Raw genomic sequence first — 24,739 nt, 5'->3', positions numbered from 1 at the left:
CCAAAGGCAGATGCTTAACCCACTGAGCCAGCCAGGTGCCCCTCCAGAGCTAGAGCTTTTAACAACTTTACTCATTTATGATAGTGTATGATTGGTTAACCTTTTATCTTCTTGGAATTAAAGAGTTCTCTTTTGATGCTGTGATCTTCTGGCCACCTGGTCATTCCTCAGTCATTGAGGATTTTACAGATTTTTCCACACACAGAGCTCCTACTATCTTGGGTAACTTTTATGGTGTTCTGGATAATGGCTCCATGACCTTCACAGGTGCAGTACTCTGTTTCTCCCCTTCACCCCAGCCATCTGCCTGTATCCTTACAACCTGAATTTTATTGTGTTTTGAAACTGTTGTGCTTCCAAAGTGACCAACTGAAGCAGCAGCTTAAATCAGTCAGCCATCTCTTTTCTTTTCAATCTGCTCACTATTCTCTTTGGATATTTGGCCCATTGACCCATCACTTTTCCATCAGCCCCTTCTCTTGCCCAAACTAAACATCCTTTCACTTGTCATCCCAGCAAAATCACCGTCAGCTTTCTTGCTTTCCTTCACCTGATTGTTGTAGCACACCTCACAACAGGGTGTATTCCCAGCCGAAATCCTGCTCCTCTTCTCAGTGACTATGTCAGACCTCTACACTTGTCAGATTTCCCATTTCTCTTCTTCCCCCTTTGGTGGATGAACTCTCCTTTTATTTCACAAACAGAATGGAAGCCACCTGACAAAAGTTCATCCTCCCAATCTACAAGCATATCTCCCCCTGGATTAGATCCTTCTTCCTTCCCTCCTGATGTCACAGGAAGAATCTGGTTCTTAAAACTAATCACTCATTAGGGGCACCTGGGTGGCTTAGTCGGTTAAGCATCCAACTCTTGATTTCTGCCCAGGTCATGATCTCAGGGTCATGAGATCAAGTCCCATGTCAAGCTCTGCACTGAGCTTGGGGCCTGCTTAAGATTTCTCTCTGCCCCTCCACACCCCCACCCGCACTTTCTCTCGCGCTCTGTCTCTTAAAAAAATGTAACTCACTCATTTGTACTTTGACTCCCATATCCTCTGCCTTCTCAAGGACCTTACATTACTATTACTATTAACCTTTCTCTTCTGTATCTACAATCTCTCCTTCTCAATGGGGTCTTTCCCATTGGCATTTTTATGGGAGGTGTCTTCAGTTTCACCAACACCATCCTTCAAGCCACCCCTCTCTTGCTCGCTTCACACAGGAGCTGCCTTTACTTGTGTCAGTTTCACTTTACATTCACTTCTTAACATATTATAACTTGGTTTCTGTTTCCACCACTCACTCAATTCGGTAGGCATGTTTGGATTCCATCTTGACTTTTAAGTAGTGCTTGGTAATCTCCACCGTATTCTTTCTTCTCTTTCCTTCCATGATGCTACAGTCTGCTGATTTGGGTCTTACCTCTCTTTTTAAATTTTTTTAAAAAGTTTTATTTATTTATTTATTTGACAGAGAACATGAGCAGGAGGAGGGGCAGAGGGAGAGGGAGAAGCAGACTCCCTACTGAGCAGGGATCCCGACATGGGGCTCGATCCCAGGACCCCAGGATCGTGACTTGAGCCACAGTCAGATGCTTAACTGACTGAGCCACGCAGGCGCCCCTCTCTTATCTCTTTTGTTCTTTTGTCATTTTAGTCTGTGAAGTTAGAGTTTCTTTACCCCTTTATCCCAGGACTCAGTGATTGTGTTGACATTTTCATACTTTCACACAGACATTTCCAAATTGTTTTCATGCAAAACCTCTTTTTCATTTGAGTTTCATTCCACCCAGTTTTAGTTTCTATCCATTTGCAGTGGTTTCCTTTACCAATTTGTAGTTACTTTTGTTCCTCCAGTGAGGAAGTTGGCATGTAATTGCTTCTACTTCTCTCAACTCTGCTCTCATTATTCTTCTCTTTGGGTAACCTTAATAATGACTCCTAGGCCCGATGTTCCTTGACCTTTTCAGTTCCAACAAACTTGACTCCTGCTCTACTTCAATAAATTAAACTTGTGAACAAGGACCTTGGGTTTATCACCTGGGTGGACTCCCATCTAAGCAGCTGTAAACTCAGAGGTGTCAGTCTTCAACTTTTCACCTCAATTTTTGATTCCTTCTAGCTTAGCCTTTTAACTTTGTTATCTTTTTTTGGACTTTGTGTACTCATTTCTTATTGCTATTGTAATAAAGTACCACTAATTTAGTGTCTTAAAACAACACAAATTTATTACCTTATAATTCTGGGGCCAGAAGTCTCACTGGGCTAAAATCAAGGTATCAGCAGAGCAGGATCCCTCCTGGATGCTCTAAGATAGAATGTGTCCTTCCCTCCACCTCAGCTTCTAGAGGCTGCCTGCCTTTCTAGACTTATGGCCTCTCTTCCTGCATCCTTCCAGCCTCTTCAGTCATCATTTTTCCTGCCACTGAGTCTGAACCCCTTGGCTTCCTCTTGTAAGTATCCTTGTCATTACATTTGGTCCACTTGGATAATACAGGATAATCACCCTATCTCCAGACCCTTAACATCTGTAAAGTCCCTTTTACCATGTAAGGAAACATTCAGTTTCCTGGGATTAGCATATGGACATGTTTATGGGGCAGGGGCCTTATTCTGCCTACCACACCTGGTCAAGGCTTTGCTCTCTCAACCATTCTCTGTTGCTGGTCCCCTTACTCCATTTCTGCTCTTCTAAAAGCCATTCTATCAGTCGTAGCCACACCAAATCTCCTCAGTTCTTGCCTTTCCTTTGCATTTAGTTGGGAAGTTTAGAGTAAAACCCAGACTCTCCTCTGGCTATAAAGGCCCTGTGTAATCTGTCCTCTGGCTCATCTCTGACCTCACTGCAGAGTAATTTCCTGCACTCTGCTCTTGCCACAGTGGTAATTCTGTTTGGTCCTTGAGATACCAGAGGACTTTTGCACTTGCTCTTCCTGCCTGGAATGCTCTGTCTCCAGATCATCACGTCACTAACTGTATCCTTCCTGTCATTGAGGTGTCAGCTCAGTTGTTGTCTTCTCAGAGAGACAGCCCCTAACCAGCCAGTCCAAGGCGGCTGACCCTGCCTGACATTGTGGTCTAAGCTTGCTTCACTAGGTACTCCTAGTACCTAGAATAGGTACTTAGATACTGAGTGAATGTTGAATACATCGATTCTCACTCTTACTATTTGCATTAGAGTGTATACTATATGAAGACAGGTAGCTTGTCTTTTTCCCACTGTTGTTGTCAGTACCTAGAACGAAACCTGACCCTTACTAGTTTCTTAACAAATATCTTTGTAAATGTTGAATGAATGAACAAATTAATGGATTCACTGACTTCCTTCTCCAACCCAGGCATCATGGTACAGTCGTGTTAACCATCAGGCCTGCTGAATATTACCTAAACCACTCTCCTTTGTGTATCAGCCTTCCTTCTATGTGGTTCTGGTGTACCCCTCCTCTCTTTCTTATCGATATCTAGCCAAACATTTTCCATTTCCTTGTATTTAAGGGGCTCTGATTATAATTAGTTTATGCCTCTGTCTTACATTTCACCTGATGTGTTACCATATTTTTTTGTCTCCTTCACTGAAAACTACTGAACACTCTCATTAATTTTTACATTTCTTAAACCTGTAACAGTACCTGCTTATATTATATATTATTATATTGTATGCCTAATTAAAGTTTATTCAGTTCCCATTTTCATCCTCACAACCACTATGTGAGGCTGGCTGCATATATGAATATTTTCCTCATTTTATAAATGTATATACTGAGGCATTATTAAGAGATTATTTTCCCCAAACTCCCCTTCCTAGTAAGTGATAGAGCTAGAACATTTCATTGAGGCCTTTGTGCTACTCAGCCTTATGTTACCACTTTCCTCAAATCTTCTTACCACTCTGTCTCCAGAAATCAATCTTCCCTCATGTCACAAATAAACATGAGGTTCTGAACTCTGTCAGCTTTGTCCTTGTTCTTGGAAACTTGTTTGTATCTGTGCCTACTCTTAGCTCATTCCTTCCAGCTTGAGGTGAAGCGACATATCTTTGAGAACCATTCTCCCTTTGAAAGTGAAGACTTTCAAACATATGGAAAAGTAGAACAGTAAAATTCATGCTCATAGACCCATTGTCTATATCTAACAATTGTTCACATTTTGCCTCCCATTTCACCTGAAATTCTAGATTTTGTGATGTTTCATACATAACTGCCTATTGACATATCTCAAAAATTTTCCTACACAACATTTCTTATAAAACATAATATAATGATCATATTTAACAAAATGAATACTAACTCCTTAATATTGTATAACGTCCAGTTCATATTCAGATATTTCCAATTATGTCCGAAAAGAAATGTCTTTTACAACTGATTTGTTTGAAACGGGATCTAGTCAGTGACAACATTTAGATATTGTGTCTTCTGAGTCTACAAGCTCTTTTCTCTACTCTCAAAATGACATTGGCATGCTGAAAAGCTATACTATTTGTCCTGTAGAACACCTCACCTTCTAGACTCTTTTTATTGCTTCCTTATGGGATCATTTCACTTGTTCTTCCATGGCTTACATTTTTAATATGCTGAAAGTTATAAATACATTCACATTAAATATTTTGTGGTAAGAAAATTGTGTAGGGGATGCTGTGTACTTCATGTCTCATCACATCTGGAGACACCAGGTGTCAGAGTATTTTACCTTTTTACAATACTAAGTTTGATCACTCGGTTAAGGTGATGACAGATTGGACCCTTGCATTGTAAAAGGATCTCTACCCCCTTGTGGCTCTGGAGTGATCTTGGGGCACAATGCGATATCTTGTTTCACCCATTAGGTATAGCATCCATCAGTGATCCCTCTCCTCGGGTTCTTGAAACATTTGTTTCTTTTATTCTGTAGGATGTTGTCCATTTTGGTTTCTTTCCTGTTTTCACCAGTCACCTCTGTGACTGATGTACCCATAAACATGTGTGAGACGTCATTAAATAGTCTGTCCTTGATGTTGCTTCCTTGTCTGGTGCCCATTTTCTTGCTTTACCTTTTGCCCCAAGATCATCAAAAGGACAGTCAACATGCTGTTTCTATTATTTCATTTTCAAATTATTCTTAACGTCAGTCACTCTTCTTCTCTTCCTGGATGATCTTATCCAGCTCCCATGACTTCTGCTGTATATGCTAGTATCATGAAACTGCATTCCAAACTCTGAATTCTCTCCATGTGCTTCTCAGATAGCACTTCCAGGATGAGCCATCAAATAGCACAAAATGAGATTTCCCTGTGTCCATTCCCTCCAAACTCTTGCCTCCTCCGGTTTGCCCTAGCTCAATGAAGGGTGCAAAGTCAATCAGCTTTTTATTTTTGCTTCTACACCTCATACCCCCATCTCCTCTGAGCATATTGCTCTGCCTACTGTTCTTTCTGGCTAGAATGTCTTCCTTCTTGTTTCTGAATATATGCCAAACTTTCAAAGCTGGGAGGATGCAAAACGTCCTCTGTGAAGCTTTTCCACAAAGGCGGAAATGACCATTTGCTCAGTTTTATGTCTGCTTTACTGCGTACACTATGCTGTCTTAGCATGCAGAATTCTTATAGATTGCTTATACTTCTTTGCTTTGCCTTCCTTCTTCTCTTTAAGCACTTTGAAGGAGGGACATAAACCTTTGGTATTTATCTGTCTTTTATTAGTCATTAGGTAGGCATTGAGTAACTATTTATATTCATGGCCTGCTTGTTTTTATTATGGCCAGTGATTAGTTTTGGAAGTAAAAGATCCTGTGGGAGTAGGGAGAAGTGGAGAGAAATCCTTGTATATCAACTCTTTCCTCTTCCTCTACTGAGGAATTTGATATTTTATCCACTTTAATGGAGTCTCTTAGAGAAGATGAATGGCTTCTGCCTATCTCTTCCTCCTTATTTGTGTTTTTTTTAAAGAGGTGGATGAATGCTTAGTTAAGACAAAGTAAATAATGGCAAAATTTAGCCTGTGTTTCAATGAAATATGAAAAAAATGTCAAAAACATATTATCCCTGTTTTAATTTGTGAAGAAGAGGATGTTATTGATTATGGATATGTCATTAACTCAAACTTGAGCTTACTTGATTACATTTTTAAGAGCTAGAAATATTTTATTTTATTTATTTTTTAAAAGAATATTTATTTGAGAGAGATAGAGAGGCCTTTGTGCTCTGCCCCTCTTGGGGCAGAGGGAGAGAATCTTCATGCAGACTCCACACTGAGTGTGGAGCCCAGTGCGGGGCTCAGTCTCACGACCCATGAGATCATGACCTGTTCTGAAACCAAGAGTCAGATGCTTAACTGACTGAGCCAACCAGGTGCCCCTAGAAAAAATTTAAATGCAAATGCCTAAGTATATATTAGATGTTCTTCTTACACCAAACTTGAATTTTTGCTAATTTTTTTCAAAAAAGATTTATTTATTTATTTGAGAGAGAGAGAATGAGAACGTGTGGGGGAGAGGAAGAGGGAGAAAATCTTCAAGCAGACTCCACACTGAGCACAGAGCCCGATTTGGGGCTTGATCTCACGACCCTGAGATCATGACCTGAGCCAAAACCAAGGGTTGGATGCTTAACCAATCCACCTAGGTGCCCTGAATTTTTGGTAATTTTATAACTCAGCTTTACTAGTTCTTTCCTACTTCATGGACTGCCAGTCACTACTGCCAAGAACCATTCTGCTCTTTATTTCTCCACTTGTCAATTTAATACTTACTCCTATTTGTTACTACTGTAAGTTCCTTTTTAGCTAACTTTAAGATTGGCTTCTATCTCTTTGTCTCTAAAATCTTTCTGCTGATATGTCTTTTATGTTGCCTGATCTTGATCTTTGTTTTAGTGAATGTTCCCTGACTAGACCTATGATTTTTTTTTTTTTATTCACTCTCCTGCCTAGCTTACAAACCTGCTGACTCTACCTCTTGGCATCCACAGGACAGCCAACTGCATTGGGTTTTATCCACAAACCCCCACAGAAGGCTTCATCTGTCTCTCGTGGTTTTTTTTTTTTTTTTCTGTTTTCTTTCATTTGTTTTTCTTTCGGCCCTTAACTAGTTCCTTGAATTATACAGAAGTATTGATTGCTTCTCAAGTGGACTGTTACAGAGTCCTGAGCCCGTTCACCTTACTGTGTCTTCTTATCATCACTTTCTGGATGCAGAGACGTCTGTCTTTACTTTTGACTTGCCTATGATTAAAGAGATTATGCATATCTCCACAAGTCAGTCATTATGGCCATATTCTATCTTTTCAGGAAATCTCTTTTTGGGAAGCGTGCATGTAACTGATTCTTCCTTTCTCCTTCCTTCTTACTATTGAGGCCTAATTGCATTCAGATCATTTTACATTCATCCTAATTTCATTATGCAGCAGATCTTTTCTTTTACTCAAGCCACTTTCATAAAGCAGCAAAATATTTCCTCAGTGGTGTCCTCAGAGGGGCCTTTGGCAATCAAGATTTTTCCTTGTTTAAAAAAAATCTTGAGATGAAAAGTGGTTTCTATTCTTGGAAATCAGAGCAACAAGTACATATTTCTATAGTTGTACCATTAAAGACTTTTACAATTTCCCACAATGTCCCATCCATTTCATCAAACCTCATATGTAAGAAAAGAAGACAAACTGAGTCAAATATGAAGAAGGAGGTCAGAACTCAATAGAAGAGTCAAATGCCCATTTCTAATTAGGTTATTATAATTGTTTAGGTTGGGCCAGGATGGTAGCAGTAGTAGTCTGAGAAATGTTAGGATTTTGGATATATTTGGAAAGTAGAGCAAACTATCCATGAACCTGTGCTAATTGGTCCTATTCTTTACGTTTTCTTTCTTTCTTTCTTTCTTTTTTTTTTTTTAAGTTTCGCTATTCAAATTGGCTTGATAGGTTGTATATGTTGGTGGGGACAATGGCTGCCATCATCCACGGAGCTGCACTCCCCCTCATGATGCTGGTTTTTGGAGACATGACAGATAGCTTTGCCAATGCAGGAATTTCAGGAAACACAACTTTTCCAAACACAACTAATGGAAGTAAGTATTATTTGCGGTACTGATTTTATTGGAAACTTAAAGAAAAATCTGTTACTAAGGAATGATGTTTAACTCTTATGAAATACACTAGTGGGTTTACTTGTGTGGGAGATGGAGGGATCTGAGCTACAGTTCATACTGGTAATAAGTTTGAGAAGATAATATTCACAAGCATTAGAATCCACATTGGAAGTGTTGGCAGAGATATGTAGAAAAAGACTGTTAAGCTCTGTTAAGTCAGAAAGATCCCAGGAAGTTTCAGAAGAGGTAAAAGAACCACCTCATCTAGATGTCGAATGATAAGTAGGAATCTTATTCTCTGACATAATGGATATGGGTGTCAGAGATAGGAGTCTAGGATGATCCTAAAATTTGTAGCCTGAGAAACAGGATAAACTGGATGCAGTTACCATCAACTGAGATAAGGAGGGTGGAGAGAGAGTAGGTTTGGGCAGTAAATACCAGAAACTTAATTTTGGGTATTGTCACAGGTTGGGCTCTTTGGAGAAATATGGCCAAGAGAAGTTGTGTGGGTGTATGCGTATGTGCATGTGTGTGCGTGTTTTAGGATGGAAGAAATAATAGCTTGTTTGCATGCTAATGGAAATGATCCCAAAGAGAGAAGAAAATGATGCTTTGAGAGAGAGGGAAGAGATTTGTTTGCATGATGTCCTTGACAAAGGATGGAATATGATGCCCAAAAGGAAATACTTGCTTTAGGTAGAAGCATGGATAACCTTATCCAGAGTAATGGGTGGAAAGAGAGAGCATGTGTGTGCCAGTGTCCAAAGCTGAGTTGATGAGGAGGTGAGAATTTGTGGAAGTTTTCTTGGGATTACTTTAATTTTCTCAGTGAAGTAGGAAGTAAGACAGTTGGCTGATCAAGAAAGGAGATCTAAAACAGTCCTCCAGGAGAGTGGGAAAGGGAATGGACTGTTGAAAAGATTTGGGTGTCACACACACTCTCACATTCACAGTTGACTGAGGAGAGACTGGTTGATAGCTCTGAGCTCTCATGTCACCTTTAGTCAAGCCTTGATTGATTTAAACTCAGCTTCCCAAAGACTTACAACCTGGTGGGTGCTCAAGGGGTAGAACTTTTGGAAAATGCCTGTTTGAGAATGCACTTGAGAATACATGGATATTCACATAGCTTTTTCAACTTTTCGTCCCTGATGAATGTTACAAATCCTTTCCCCAAAAGTGTGCATATAAATATTCATACCATTTTGGGGTATTTATGGATCCTTTGATACCTGTCAGTGGGTCCTAGAAACCCCTTTTTCTGTAATTCTGAAGAACACATTGTTTACCCGGAGGCAGGCTTACTTCAAATCTGTGAATGCAGGTAAAGTTGGGCCAGAAAATTTTATAGTATGTTTGAACTATGTAAAATCCTATGTATTTATTATGTCCCTTTATGGCATTCAGAAGAAGCTGCCAGAAGATGTACCACCTTGGAATGGCCCCTTTCTTTTATACCATTCACCCAAAGGAAGTTCTCGGTGCTCTCTAAATTTATTGGTTCCTCTGCATGCTGCATTTGGCAATATTCTTTGGAGTTAGTTCTCCTACCACATTACAGTGGAAGAATCAAATCTTATAGCACTCTCTGGTAGGCCAGCAGACCTTATGTGTACATTTGTTCCCATTCTTTTTTGTTTAAGATTTTACTTATTTTTTTTTTTTTTTGAGAGAGAGAGAGAGCACACAAGAATGGGGCAGAGGGAGAAGCAGACTTCCGCTGAGCAGGGAGCCTGATGTGGGGCTCTATCCCAGGACCCTGAGATCATAACCTTAGCCAAAGGCAGATGCTTAATCGACTGAGCCACCCAGGTGCCCACATCTGTGCCCATTCTGATCCTCAACTACTCAACTACTATAATGTCCAGTGGTCTTTTTTTTTAAACTGCATTAACATTTTTATACACTGTATCTCCATCACCCAGATATTAATTGTCTCTTACTTTATGAAAAAAGAATTGATTTCTTTAATTGGGAGTACTAATCATTACTATGTCTACCTCCTGTAGACATGTTGAGATGGATAGTAGTCAGACTCAGTTATCTAATAAGCATGTATGAGTTCCCAGGCGGTGGTCCAGTTGCAGAGACTAGCTCCCTGTGAGGCCCATGTATCTGCCTATTGATCAGTCTCCTGGGCTGGAGAACGGCTGCATGGTGTGGTCACAGCAGGCTTCTTCGTAGATGCCTGCATCACATGGTTTCCAGCTGGGGGTGTAGTTCACGTTGCATTCCTTGCCCATCTTCCCATTTTTCTCACTCTTCTAATCCTAGGAAAACTTTGAAGTGTGCTTCTCTCAAGCTCTTAGGAGGTACCATATTCAACTGTTAGGAAGCAGGCCCTGGAGTTGGACTGCCTGGCTGTAAACTGCCCCCCCTTACCATTTTTTAGTTTTGAGTCTTGGGGGATTTCTTCATACTCTAATTTCCTTATCTATAAAAAAGTTGACTAGCTGTAGAATCTACTTCATGGAGTGGTTGTGAAAATTAAATGGATTCATCATTTAAGACTCAGAACAGGGCCTACATATAAAAAAAGCACTCAATAAATGGTCATTACGGTGGTTGTATCATCAGTAAACTCATACTTCCATGTTCTTCACAAATGAACCTACATAACTTGCCATGATGATACTGTTCTTTATATCATTTCATCTTTATAGAACTCTGTGATACTCAATTTTTATTATTGTTTAAAGCTTGGGACATACCTAGAGTTATTCAGTTATAGATGTGGATAATTGTCCCTTTCAGCAGCATTTCCTTAGTAACTGTGGACCACTAGCCATGCCTTTCTGGGAAGGCAAGGGTTCTCAAAAGATGGCCCAAGGGAGGCCAAATCTGGACTGTTGCCTCATTTTGTACTGCTTGTGAGCTGAAGGATCGTTTTCTATTCTTAAATCATTGGAAAAAATAATCATAAGAATAATATTTTGTGACGTGATAATTACATAAACTTGAAATTGCAGTATCTGTAAATAAAGTTTTAATAGAATACAGCCATGCCCATTCATTTACATATTTTCTGTGGCTGCGTTCACACCCCACTAGTGCAGTGGAAGTTATGACAGAGACCATATGGTCCCCAAAGCCAAAAATATTTACTTTCTGACTCTTTTCAGTAAAAGATCACCAGTCTCTGAGGTGGGGCATTGAATAGGGGGTTATTATCTTCAACTGTTACATCAGTAAATTTGTGTTGAGCTGTTCCATGTGCCAGGCACAGTATATGTCTTAAGTATTCATTCCCAACCCCCAAGCAACTTAGTAGAGTGGGAGTAATGAACACATGAACCAACAAATGTAATTGGATATTAGTACTGTGATACAAGATATACAAAATACCTGGGAAATGAGAGGAAGGGCGGGCTCCATATATAGGAATCATGGGAAGCGTCCAAGAGGAGATGATAACAAGGTTTGGTCAGCATCGTACCTCTCTCCTGCACAAAATAAACATATTCTATGTAACAAGTGAAATTTTTAAAAAATAAATATTAAGTAAAAAATAAGTTAATATCCTTCTCTCAACACCACCCCTTACTGTCACTACCCTGCTGTTTATCCTTCCATGTCTTTTCAAAAGCAGCATGTAATCTCTACTGTAATTTTTAGTCTGGAACACTCAGTTCCCTGTCACTAACCTGCTTGTCTGCAGATTCAGATTTCCAGATATCAGATCATTTGTGGGGACAGCCTCAAAGGTTTTGATGCTGGTCCTAGAGATGAGAGCAAATGAGCTCCCTGAGGTTTCTGGAAGGAGAGCCTGTCTACTGGACTCCCAGGACCCCTGACACTCTGACCTTTCTTCTTTTGCCTTCCCCCTATCAAACCTCATTACCTCTCCATGGGGGTAGAATAAGGACCAGATCCTCCTTGTTGGACAAGAAGTATTCCTTGTGTAGAGGAGGCTTGGATTTGCTAAGGCTCTTCAAAGCCTGAGAGTTTTACACTAAACGTTGAATTTAACTAGACAGTTCTAAAAACTTGGAGTGAGCAGATCCCTCTCTGCTGCTACAATAAACCCCTATGAGGGGTCTTTCTTTTCTCCTGATGTCTTGTCCTGATTATGAGACACTCGCCTTTGTCCTGCTCTTTTTGTTGTGGACCTGATTTCTTGACACCCTACCCCCATCCATCTTTATCTTGTTTTTAGAATTTGCTTTTGCCTGAAAATCTCTGATGACTTGGGCCTAGGGACCTCTCTGATCCTGCCATACAACTTTGGTGAACAGCACTTAACCACTGCTGAATTTATGTGGTATTCTGTGAGTTTTCATCTTCCTCGGGAGACTGACAACTCTCTGGAAATGAGCCCAGATAAAGACAAATGTGATTTTAGACATGCTGTGTTGAAGGCGACAGGTTGGGTGCAAGTGTAAATGACAGCCAGGCATTTGAAGAAGTAAGACCGAATCTTGGCCTAAGAAAAGGACTAGAGAATTGGCAATATTTTAGTGAAAGGGATCTTAAACCTCCTGGGATAGGATGTAGAGAAAAGTAGAAAGAGCAGGAGCCTTAAGCCTTGAGAAAAGACTCAGTCGTTTGCAATAACTAAAGCTAACGTTTATTGAGCATTTAAGATGTGCTGTTCTTAGTACGTTACATGTATTGACTCCTTTATTCTTGACAGATTAGGACAGGGGTCCAGAGGGTTGAGTAAATTTAAACTGCCTCTGGTCATGGAGTTGGTAATGAGGATTCCAGCCCAGGTAGACTGGTCCCAAACCCAGGCACCAAAGAAAACAGAGGGACACCCAGAAAGGAAGACACTGAAGATGACATGCTGGTCCAGAAAATAAGGGACATTAAGGATATTTTCCATGTCTTGTGGTGGTTATCAGCCAGAGGTACTCTTTCAATAAACACTTGATTATTTATTGTCTCTAATGCTTCCATTTATGATACATCCACACTGATGGTTTTTTTTCCTTTCTCCATAACTATATTATGGTTGGCTCTGTTTAGTCTCCTACCACATTGTGGGCTGAGGAATAGAGAAAATGTGAGTCACTCAAAATCTAGTACAATTTCATAATTCAGACAAAAAGCAGAAAAGTGGAAAGAATTTATTTTCATTTTTATCATTATATTTATCATTTCCATTTCCCTGCTCTAAAACCCATGATGAACATAAAACTATCTGTAAAATTATCCTCAAAATAATATCTGTATTTTGCTGCTTAAACTATTAGTGTATAAATCATGTACAGATCTTGAGTGTGTGTTTCAAGACTGGTGTACACAAAGAAAACATTGCCATGTGTGCCCTCAAGGCCACATTTGTATGCTCCAAAATAGAATGTGTATGCTCCAAAATAGAATCATAGATAATATTTGAATTCTAAGTATTTCATAAAAATTTCCATAATGGATCTGTTGTCTTGCATTTGTTCACGGCTTTCCTCTGCCCCTAACCATTACACTGGAAAAATTCTTAGACATAAATTTCTGGAAAATTGATTATCCAATATTGACAACATATTTGGAAGTATACTGGTCAGTGTGGCAGTCTTTGAAGTTTGTATTAACACTAAAGATATGGGTAGTTTTTCTAGAATAGTAGTATAATGTAGCCAGGTTTTTTTTTTTTTTTTTTTTTTTTTTTTTTGGTTATTATTAGGAGAATGCTTTTTCAAGCCAAAAAGTAGATTAGCTATGATGTCATCTCTACAATATATAATAAAGACAGCATAAAAAAAGATACACAGATAATAATTGACCTATTTTAGATACCTAAGAAATGGGATGAACCTAATGAAAGATTGAATCATGGGATTTTGTAGGTGAAAAGAGGCCTAGAACTTGGCCCAAACCCATTATTTTATAGATGTAGAAGGCAAGGCCAAGGAAGTTGAAGCAATGTAGCCGTAATGGAATTGCTTGCCAGTTGTCAGAGCTGCCTTTTAATCTGATATTTTGTCCACTCTACTAGTAGTGGTTTCAAACTTGGCCTAAAATTGTGGCAGACAATCTTTCTCTTGGTCTTTTCTCTGCCTAAGATGCCATCCTCTAGATTTGTTTATAGGGAACGCCAAGCAGGGCGGCCATGAGGTATAGCTATTCAGGCCAGGGGTGTGAAAACAGCACACCTGAGGAGAATATGGCTTCTGTAGTCATCTGTCACCTGCAGTGAGCCCAACCTCACTGCGTGGCAGGCTCTAGCCTGGGCCAATGCCAGAGGGATTGATCATCTAGGTAAAAGGCCCAAATTCCTCTTGCACGTGGTTGGCGGAGCTTCCTGTACATGAAGACTGAAAGAATTGGACTCCTGCTGTTCTTGAGCGAGGATACACCTTGTGGATCATCTCACTCTGTGGTTTACTAACTCTTCTTTCATCATACCACGCCCCCACCGCCGCTGGGTATATAATGTCTCTCATGGAACTTCTGTTTTCATGGACAGGCTTCCTTGGTCGAAAGAGGCGGAGGGAGCTCCGAGCCAGGATCTCTGCTAAATGTTCTGCTACCACCTGGCCACAGTGCTGAGCTCACTCCACGTAGAGCCCACCACACATATCTCTGGCTGCAACCTATGCACCGAGCCAGTCTCGTTGTTGCCTACATGACTCTTTACTTCCTAACTCCACTGTTACCCGGCTACATCCAGTTCTCCACACACTGTCACAGTGAGCTTTTACAAACCCAAGTCAGGTCACAGCTCTCCCAGTGGTTTTCTGTTGCATGGAATAAATAGAAATTCCTTACACTGGCCAGTATGGCTCATGTGACCCCACCCCCTCCTGCCCATCAGTCTCGTTGCTTATTACCTACTCAGCACAGCCCACTCGCAGCAGACTTCTGTCTGTTCTCTGAGCACTCCCGGCTCCTTCCTGGCTTGGGGTGTTGCAGAAACTGCCCATCTCTCTGTAAGGGCTTCTTATCATTCACTTCTCCCTCAGAAAGAGCTCTTGTCCCCAACCCACCTGAAAGTCACTCTAGCCTTGCTGCTTGCTTCGACAAGATTTATTACTCAAAAATTCCCTTGTTGATTTATTGGATTACTTTTTGATTACAGCTTATCAAGTGGGAAGAAAGGCATAGAGGGGAAAAGAGGAAGTTCATGGGAAGAGCCATCTTAGAAATTTCAGCAGTGGTGCCCCGTCGCATGAGGTTTGGGCCTGAAAGTAAAAGCATTTCCTGCTTGCGCAGAAATCCACCAAGATTAGAACAAAATGGCTTTCTCGTGCTAGGTTGTGTCCCCAGTGTCTGAAGCAGTGCCTAATGTGAAAAGCTCTGTGGGAGATGGTCTGAAAATCACCCTTAAGACACAATCTCCTTTTACCACTTAGGAAATCGCAAGTGTATTTATGTCTCATACTTTTTATTCATACTGTTCTTAAGTGTTCGGTAGGTAAAATTATTGAACATATTGAGATATTTGGGTCAGATAAAAATGCAATGTAATGTGATCCCTAAATGATATGGAGTCTTTAGTCATGGTGGTGGGCACTGTTCAGTTACAGTTTCTTTGAAGTCTTGCTTGTAGTAAGGTACTGGTTTAGTGCATCTCTCTCTCTCTCTCTTTTTTTTTTTAATTTTTTAAAAAGATTTTATTTATTTATTTATTTATTTATTTATTTATTTATTTATTTGACAGAGAGAGAGAGAGACAGCAAGAGAGGGAACACAAGCAGGGAGAGAGGGAGAGGGAGAAGCAGGCCTCCCGCCGAGCAGGGAGCCCTATGCGGGGCTCGATCCCAGGACCCTGGGATCATGACCCGAGCTGAAGGCAGACACTTAACGACTGAGCCACCCAGGCGCCCTAGTGTATTTCTTTTTAATCTTATATGAGATACTTAAATAGAAAATAGAATGATTGGATGGAATATTTTGGGCAATGGTCTACATGTGTGGTGGGTCTGTGAAACTACTTGCAAACCTTTGGGACAGGCTAGGTTACGGCAGTTAGGGCAGAGGCTGTGTACTGAGGAGACAAAGATGGCCAAGACAGTCCAGTTCTGCAGGGGCTCATTGCCAGTGGCAGTGGGAGGAGGAGATAGATATCGAGCCCCATACTTCTAGCATTGACTTAGTAAATTGAATCGTGTCAGTTACTCTGGAGTTCTGTGACAAGATGAGTCACTGTACTAAGGGTAAGCCATTTGAGAGGAGGTCATATTTGAGCTTATTCATGGAGAAGGAATCATTATCAGAAGAAAAAAATGTGGTAAAAGGCATTCCAGGTAGAGAGAAGAGAATGAATAAAAGCTTGGAGGAAGGAAGCTGTCATCACTTCTCTACTGAATCTCTTCTCAATATGTGGAAAATATTCTTTAGTCTAAAAGGGTGGAGCTCAGCCTCATGACATTTAATCAAAATACTTTGTCATGCTCTGTATACTCTCCAGTCCCCAAGGGTAAAGTTTTCAGGAGCACAGAAACTAAGAAAAAACTTAGGCACTATTTTTTTTTTTTTTTTTTGCTGCAGCAGACCTCCCTCCAGACAGTGACTGCACAGTGCCCTAGTACTGAAATGAGAAAGGTGTGGGGGTAAAGAAAATGTTTGGAAAATCATTTGTTGACCTTTCAAAAATGTTATCCTGGCAGGGATATATTGTGGCAGGACTGAAAAGGTGCTAATATGACATGTTACGGATTTTGGACTTTATCTTTGATGCAGCAACTGTCACTGAAGGCTATTAATGGAAGCAATATATATATATTTTGAGAGAGAGAGCATGAGGGGGTAGGGGCAGAGAGAGAGGGAGGAAGAGCATTTTAAGCAGACTCCATGCCCATTGTGGAGCCTAATACGGGGCTCCATCCCACAACCCTGAGATCATGACCTGAGCCCAAATCAAGTATCAGACACTTAACTGACTGAGCCACCCAGGTGCCCCAATATGATTATATTTTTGTTTGCAAAAATAAAATCTGATGACAGTGACCTGATTGGGTAGAAAAACCAGTTAGCTCTCATTAGAGTAGAGGAAAGGGATGATGGGGCCCAGAACCAGAGCACTGACCCTGAGGAAGGAGAGGATTTGAGTAGCTCCAGTCCAGATATGGGAATCCCTAAAGCTGTGGAAGTGGCTGAGGAGTGCGCACGGTATTCTGGGAAACACCAGCTGGTAGGGAGAGGGAGAACACAAGGAACCAGTGAATGACACTAAAAAGGATCACAGTCATGGAGGAACCAGGAGAAGGAGGTTCTGGAAGCCAGAGAAGGAGAAAGTGGTCAGGAATCTAAGCAAGTATTTTATTAAAACAAAAGGTGCACTTATATATTTGGCTTTCCTGTGCTCATTGTTTGGTTGATATTGTTAGGTGTACACACACACACACACACACACGTTATATAGAGAGTTTCTGGCTTTTCCCACTGAAAAACAGTATTATATTTGGATACTATTTAAACATTCTTCTTTATAACTATTGGTTTGGGCAGTAACCCTTGAGATCCATACAAGTAAAAAGTCACTGGACTATCGGATCTCTCGGGTTATTTCAGCTTTAAAGTTTTGATTTTGTGGGGCACCTAGGTGGCTCAGTTTGTTGAGCGTCCAACTCTTGGTTTCGGCTTGGGTCATGATCTCAGGGTCATGTGATCTAGGCCCGTGTCAGGCTCTGCACTCAGTGGGGAGTCCGCTTGAAGATTCTCTCCCTCTGCCCGTCCCTCCACTCATGCACATGCTTGCTCGTTCTCTCCAAAATAAACCTATTTTAGAAAAGTTTTGATCTTGTGAAGGCATGCCTAAGGATGAGCCTTTTGTGAGAAGCTCATAGAGGCAGGAAAAATCTCTGGGGCCAGAGAGCTTTTAATTAACAAGAATTGATTGGAGGAAAAGAAAAGTTGGTTGGAGGGAGTCCAGACATTTTTATTTCATTGGTCAGTAGAGATTATCTCTGTCAGATGATCTGAATGCTCCATTGTTATTCTAACTGGTACAGTTTGACACTACTGAAGCACAAGTGAAAGGCACTTGGTGCTAAAGTTTGAGTCTGATGACTGAATCTATGTATGTGTATGCACATACATGTAGAGATACATATATACACACATATATTCTCTCCTGTATTGTACATACAGTGTACATTGACTCCTTTATGTTTTTGTACAATAAATACATGTATTGTACAAAAACTTTTAAAGGAGTCAATTTTGACCTTTAACATAATTTCTTACTTTTCAAACAGTCTAAAGTGACTATGGACCTAGAAGCCACCATTACCAAAGAACATTTCTTTAAATTCTCTTGGTTCCTTACCTCTAGAATTGAGAAAACTGGTAGTAGCAATGAATAGAAAACAGACTTCGAGTTAGATTTGGAAATTTGTCTTGCTTTGGGAGTAATACAAGCTAGCAACAATTAATACCAGTTAGGAACATTTCCTGGCTAGATAGATAAAATTGAAAATCCTTTATGAGGGATCTTCTAAGACTCATGCGGAGAAAAATCCTCACCCAGCTAGCTATTTAATATTTTATTCTTGAAAATACAGAGCAGAAGCAATCTCATAACTCATCTAAAAAATCAGTCCAGACACGTTATTATTGCCTTGCCAAAGGCAATATGGAGCAATCCAGGTTCTCTGCTACATGCTTTGTGTGGTTGCCTCTGCATCTTTTTATTACTTCCTTACTTTCTGTATTACCCCTAAATGTAAATTTCTCAGGGTTCTGTGCTTGCTCACCCTCTTCTCCTTACCCCCTACCCTGTCTTTGCATGTAAGGAGAGATGGCTTTTTTTCTTTCCTGAGTTTAGCTCTGGCCTCCAGCACATGACCCCAAAATCATTCAGATCAGAACTCTCTCCAGAACAGGAGCACTATAGTCTAAGTAGTTATTGGACATCTTCAATTGAATGTTCCGGATACCACAGAATAAAAATCTTCAAAACTGAACCAATAATCTTCTCACATCTGACCAGACCTGCTTTTATTTTATTTTATTTTTTTTGCTGACTTATTTCCCACCATGATACCACCACGCTCCAGATGCCTAGATCCTGATTGTTTCAGCAGTTCCTAGAACCTATAACTTCTTCTCTGAATCTTATGGGTACTTTCCTTCTTTTCTTTTCTCATTTAGACCCTCTGTGCTTATGTAATTGCGATAGCTCACATCGCTCAGTCTCTCTCTAGTCCAGTTACTCTTTTCCCCCCCCTTTAAATTTTTATTGTTATGTTAATCACCATGCATTACATCATTAGTTTTTGATGCAGTGTTCCATGATTCATTGTTTGTGCATAACACCCAGTGCTCCACGCAGAACGTGCCCATCACCAGGCTAACCCATCCCCCACCCCCCTCCCCTCTAGAACCCTCAATTTGTTTTTCAGAGTCCATCGTCTCTCATGGTTCATCTCCCCCTCCGATTTCCCCCCGTGCATTCTTCCCCTCCTGCTATCTTCTTTTTTTTTTCCTTAACATATATTGCATTATTTGTTTCAGAGGTACAGATCTGTGATTCAACAGTTTTGCACAATTCACAGCACTCCCCATAGCACATACCCTCCCCAATGTCTATCACCCAGCCACCCCATCCCTCCCACCCCACCCCCACCCCCACCCCCACTCCAGCAACCCTCAGTTTGTTTCCTGAGATTAAGAATTCCTCATATCAGTGAGGTCATATGATACATGTCTTTCTCTGATTGACTTGTTTCACTCAGCATAACACCCTCCAGTTCCATCCATGTCGTTGCAAATGGCAAGATCTCATTCCTTTTGATGGCTGCATAATATTCCATTGTGTATATATACCACATCTTCTTTATCCATTCATCTGTCGATGGACATCTTGGCTCTTTCCACAGTTTTAGTCCAGTTACTCTTATACATTGCTACCAGGTGCATTGCATCATCCTCGACCCCGCCTCTAATTATGTCCTCTTCTGCCCAAACCGCTGAGTGACTACTAGTGTTATATGCTTTACCTGTGGGGCCCAGATCTTTCTAGCCCCCTACCCACCTTCTCCCATCCATACAACACACCCACACCCCAGCCAAACTGGCTTACTCCCTTTTCAAACATGCTGTGGACTTTTGTCCACATTGCTCCCTTTGCTAGAAAAACTTTTCCTCCCCTTTCCCATGCCTGTCAAAATCAGACTCATCTGAACGAGGCCCTTTATATTATGACCTAACTTTTGAAATGACTATCAGATTTAAAGTGTGCTTCCTCATTGGTCCAGCAACCTTGATTATGATAATTTATCCTATAAAAATATATACTATACATTCCTATATAATATACATGTGTGGGTATGTTTAATGCAGCATTGCCTGTAACAGTAAAACACTGGACACAACTGAAATAGATACAACTTTGAAAAAATGGAGATACACGTTTAAACACACAGATTGACAGAAAATTGGCCAATGATTGTGGGCCATGATTTATTTTATTTTATTTTTTAAAGATTATTTATTTATTTGAGAAAGAGAATGAGAGACAGAGAGCACAAGAGGGAAGAGGGTCAGAGGGAGAAGCAGACTCCCCGCTGAGCAGGGAGCCCGATGTGGGACTCGATCCCAGGACCCTGGGATCATGACCTGAGCCGAAGGCAGACAAATAACCGACTGAGCCACCCAGGCGCCCTGATTTGTTTTTTAAAACAAGCATGTGTGTGCATTTATGTGTGAGTAGACAGGCATACAGTTAAAGAAACTGAAAAAATCCACACCAAAATATTGAACAGTAGAGTGTGTGTGTGTGTATGTGTGTTGGATGGGTGGTGTTGAAGTTTTAATGTACCTTGTCTAAAAATGTTGACATTTGCTAATCTTGCATGATGAGCTTGGTGGTGCTCATTATATAAACTTTTGTGTTTTATATTTTTTAAGTAGAAATAAAAGCTGGAAAAATGCAGTGTTGATTTTAAATGCTAAGAAGTGCTTTAGTGTCAAGTATGCACTGATATTTAATTATCAGGATAGAAGCCCTAGGAAAGAGTTTTCTCTATGTCATCTTAGAGTGGTATTTCATAAAATATTTTAATTCATGGACACCAATATTCTGGCTGATGCACTGCTTCTTAATAAATGTGGATTTCTTCTTGCAAAAAAGCTTCACTGAATTAAGTGTGTGTGTGGTTGCACCTGACCAACAGTGAAGCATTTGAATGGATGCCATAATGCTTTCACATAGTTAAAACATCAGTTTGACCTATTTTTGTGTAAATTATTAAGTGACACGAGTTTGATTCATTTTTATATGCTTATTTTTAATGGAGAACAGAGAGACATAATGGTATATGTTTGTTTTGTGGTGATCTAGGTATTATGAACGATGCACCTTTCATCCACCTTCTGGAGGAGGAAATGACCACGTAATGAGACATTTTCCTTACTATTGTTAAGCTTTTCTGTATCCAATTGTAGCATTGTATTTTTGTAGCATAAAATTTTGCATTTTTATAATAAAGAATCAGACTTTTAAGAATAATACCACTGTTAGTTTTCTAGGAGGATAAAATATAAAATTTTTTATTTTTTTAAGAAAAGAATTTGCTGCATGAGCTGTTCTCAAGTTAAGGTTAAGCCTAGATTAGATTTATAGATTTATATATGCATTGTAAATATAGAATATCATAACAGAGAAATTAGAGGAGTTCAAACCAGTTAACACAATTTTCTCTTTAACACAGCATCAGATTCTAAACAATGAAACAAAACATCCCAGAATAAATATAGTCTCCCTGACCTTAATTCACCCTGGGAAGCTTTTGTTAATGATTTATGTATCTTGAAGTTTGCTCCCCAAAATACCTTATAAGAGATGTCCAAAGGTACAAGTTGGTTAATCAGAAGGTGATGATTCCACATTATCCTGTAAATTATCTGTTAGGTTTGAAGAAAATAGAGGCTCCCGATCATATTTTGAAAGATGAGAAGTAAATATTCCTATGGAGAGGTTTTTTTATTTTATATTGAGGAAAAATGAAACAGTGCCTTGTAATCATCTTACAAATGCTTAAATATAAATATATTTTGTTTGAATTAATGTGGACTGATGGTTTAGAATACATTAACTCCTCAAGCATTCTACTTGTTAAGTGGGGTTTCTTTTGAGCTATTTCTTGCTATATCATTAATGCTTGGATAATAATTACTCAATTATCTATTAGCTAAAATTTAGTATTCTTATTACATCATCTCAGATGAATACATTGTAGTCACAAGGAATAGCTTCGGGGAGATGTGTTTACCAAGATGCCTGCTGGGTTGAACACCGCCTTGTGAACAGTAATATCCATGACTCTCTGGTTATTATGTAATCATTTTTATAGCTTCTGCATGGCTTGGCTCATACCAGCCTTTTTACTGGAAGGTGGCAAGTAGTGAACTTGTAAAGTTGGGAATATTGGAATCCCATATTTCATTTTAGAATGTTTGTCTTTAACCTAAAAATGAATTCACTTAGTAAGGTGCAAGACTTGTTTGCTTTTTTTAAATATAAAGATTCAGAGCAAAGAAACATAAATTCACTGTTTCTAGATGATCAAGGGTGGTTTTAGAAGATGGTCAAGCTTTTTATTGTTCAAGTTTAAACTTAAAGGTGTGCTATTTGATTCATTAAGCATTTTAGGGTAACTCACGAAGGCTAGTTGGCAGATGATGTAAAAAACTTTTTATTTGGCTTTTGTGTTCTTCTAGAAGGCCAAGGGACCATTTTCATCTCTTGGTTCCACTTTCTGACAAGTTCTGTTGCTTCTTTCTATTCTCCAATGTGCAGTAACCACCTCAAAGTGCTCATCAACTGACCCCAAGGCGATATAAGTAGACAGGAATACAGCAGTTGGTCCTACTTGATGCTGTGATGTTGAAGGCACAAATGAGTCTTTCACAGTAACTGGCATATCCTCTGAGGCTTACTAGGTGCCGGGCACTGGCCTAAGCTCATGTCATGCACTGTTACCTTACTACTCTTGCCCGCATTTCACTGCAGATAAGAAGTTAGAAGACTGAGCTTTAGAAAGGTGAAGCAGCTTGCCCAGGATGATACAGCAGTTAAGTGAAGAGCTGGGATTTGAGCCAAAGCAGAAGCCACACTGCTAATCATCCCACTCTATTGGTGTAGACGTAGTTGGATGCCAACCACCAATTCTGCCTATCACCACTCCTTCTAATTTTAAGGATGGCAAGGTAGCCAGGTGACTGAAAACATAAGTATGAATGGTCTGTGGGGGAAAGCTGCAGTGATCAGAAAACTGCGTCTGTGAAGTGTTCTCGTTGCTTTGCAGGTATGCCTATTATTACAGTGGGATCGGGGCTGGAGTGCTGGTTGCTGCTTACATCCAGGTCTCCTTCTGGTGCCTGGCCGCTGGAAGACAGATACTCAGAATTAGGAAACAGTTTTTTCACGCCATCATGCGACAGGAGATTGGCTGGTTTGACGTGCATGATGTGGGGGAGCTTAACACCCGGCTCACGGAGTGAGTACCTCAATTTATGTTTAACTCGGACACAGTTCTTATTCTTACTTAAAAGAGATGTTATCAGATCTGTTCAGAGATATTAATGCATAGCTCAGAAGTAATTATGAGACTGAATTCCTTCTGAGCAGCAACCATGTCTTACACATCCTTTGGTTCCCACTACCCTGGCAGGGCATGAGGGGACTTGCATGATTAGCAACGAATGAGGAAGAACTGCCCAACTCCCAAAAGTCATCTGAGAGTGGTGTGGGAGAGCAACAATGTGACATTTTCTGAGGAAGTTTCTGAGCAAAATCCTGGATATAAACTAATTGTCCCACACTCAGAACACAACAGCTAAATGGATTCAGTTCTCTTCTTATAATTCTCATGTTTATTTCTAACACTGTCTGTTCTTTTAGTGATGTCTCCAAAATCAATGAAGGAATGGGTGACAAAATTGGAATATTCTTTCAGTCAATGGCAACGTTTTTCATTGGTTTTATAGTGGGATTTACACGTGGTTGGAAGCTAACCCTTGTGATTTTGGCCATCAGTCCTGTTCTTGGACTGTCAGCTGCTATCTGGGCAAAGGTGGGTAAAGCATGTAAATCCAGACTTTATACTGTCCCCACTTCACCCGCCCCCCCCATGGTGGAAGGCTGTTTTTATATCACATGATGACCTAGACTCTATACTTGATACTTGGTTTTATTTTATTTTATTATTTATTTTTTTATTTAAATTCAAGTTAGTTAACATATAGTGTAGTATTGGTTTCAGGAGTAGAATTTAGTGATTCGTCACTTACATTAACACCCAATGCTCATCACAAGTGCCCTCCTTAATGCCCATCACTCATTTAGCCCATCCCCCTCCTACCTCCCCTCCAGCCACCGTCAGTTTTTTCTCTACAGTTAAGTCTCTTATGATTTGTCTCCCTCTCTTTTTATTTTATTCTTCCTTCCCTTCCCCTATATTCATTTATTTTGTTTTTAAAATTCCATATATGAGTGAAATCATATGATATTTGTCTTTCTCTGACTGACTTATTTTGCTTAGCATAATACACTCTAGCTCTATCCACATCATTGCAAATGGCAAGATTTCATTCTTTTTGGCAGTCGAGTAATATTCCAATATGTATGTGTGTATACACACACACACACACACACACACACACACACACACACACCAATTCTTTATCCATTCATCAGTAGATGGACATTTGGGCTCTTTATAGTTTGGCTGTTGTTGATAGTGCTCTATAAACATTGGGGTGCATATGCCCCTTCGAATCAGTATTTTTGTACCCTTT

General features: G+C 40.0%; 1 protein-coding gene across 3 annotated transcripts in view; it reads left to right on the top strand.

Annotated features, from left to right (window-relative positions):
• ABCB1 (ATP binding cassette subfamily B member 1) overlaps positions 1–24,739 on the top strand; it is a 107,515-nt gene that overhangs the window by 9,418 nt on the left and 73,358 nt on the right. For all 3 annotated transcript variants that reach the window (XM_027573453.1, XM_027573455.1, XM_027573454.1), the window contains 4 exons: positions 7,861–8,032; positions 21,282–21,333; positions 23,248–23,439; positions 23,844–24,015. In XM_027573453.1, coding sequence (XP_027429254.1) covers positions 7,861–8,032; positions 21,282–21,333; positions 23,248–23,439; positions 23,844–24,015 — 588 coding nt within the window. The remainder of the gene's footprint in view (positions 1–7,860; positions 8,033–21,281; positions 21,334–23,247; positions 23,440–23,843; positions 24,016–24,739) is intronic.

The sequence above is a fragment of the Zalophus californianus genome, chromosome 12 (genome assembly GCF_009762305.2).
Source record: "Zalophus californianus isolate mZalCal1 chromosome 12, mZalCal1.pri.v2, whole genome shotgun sequence".
Classification (NCBI taxonomy): Eukaryota; Metazoa; Chordata; class Mammalia; order Carnivora; family Otariidae; genus Zalophus; species Zalophus californianus.
Note: the sequence above shows the minus strand (reverse complement) of the source record. Positions and strands in the feature narration are given on the sequence as shown.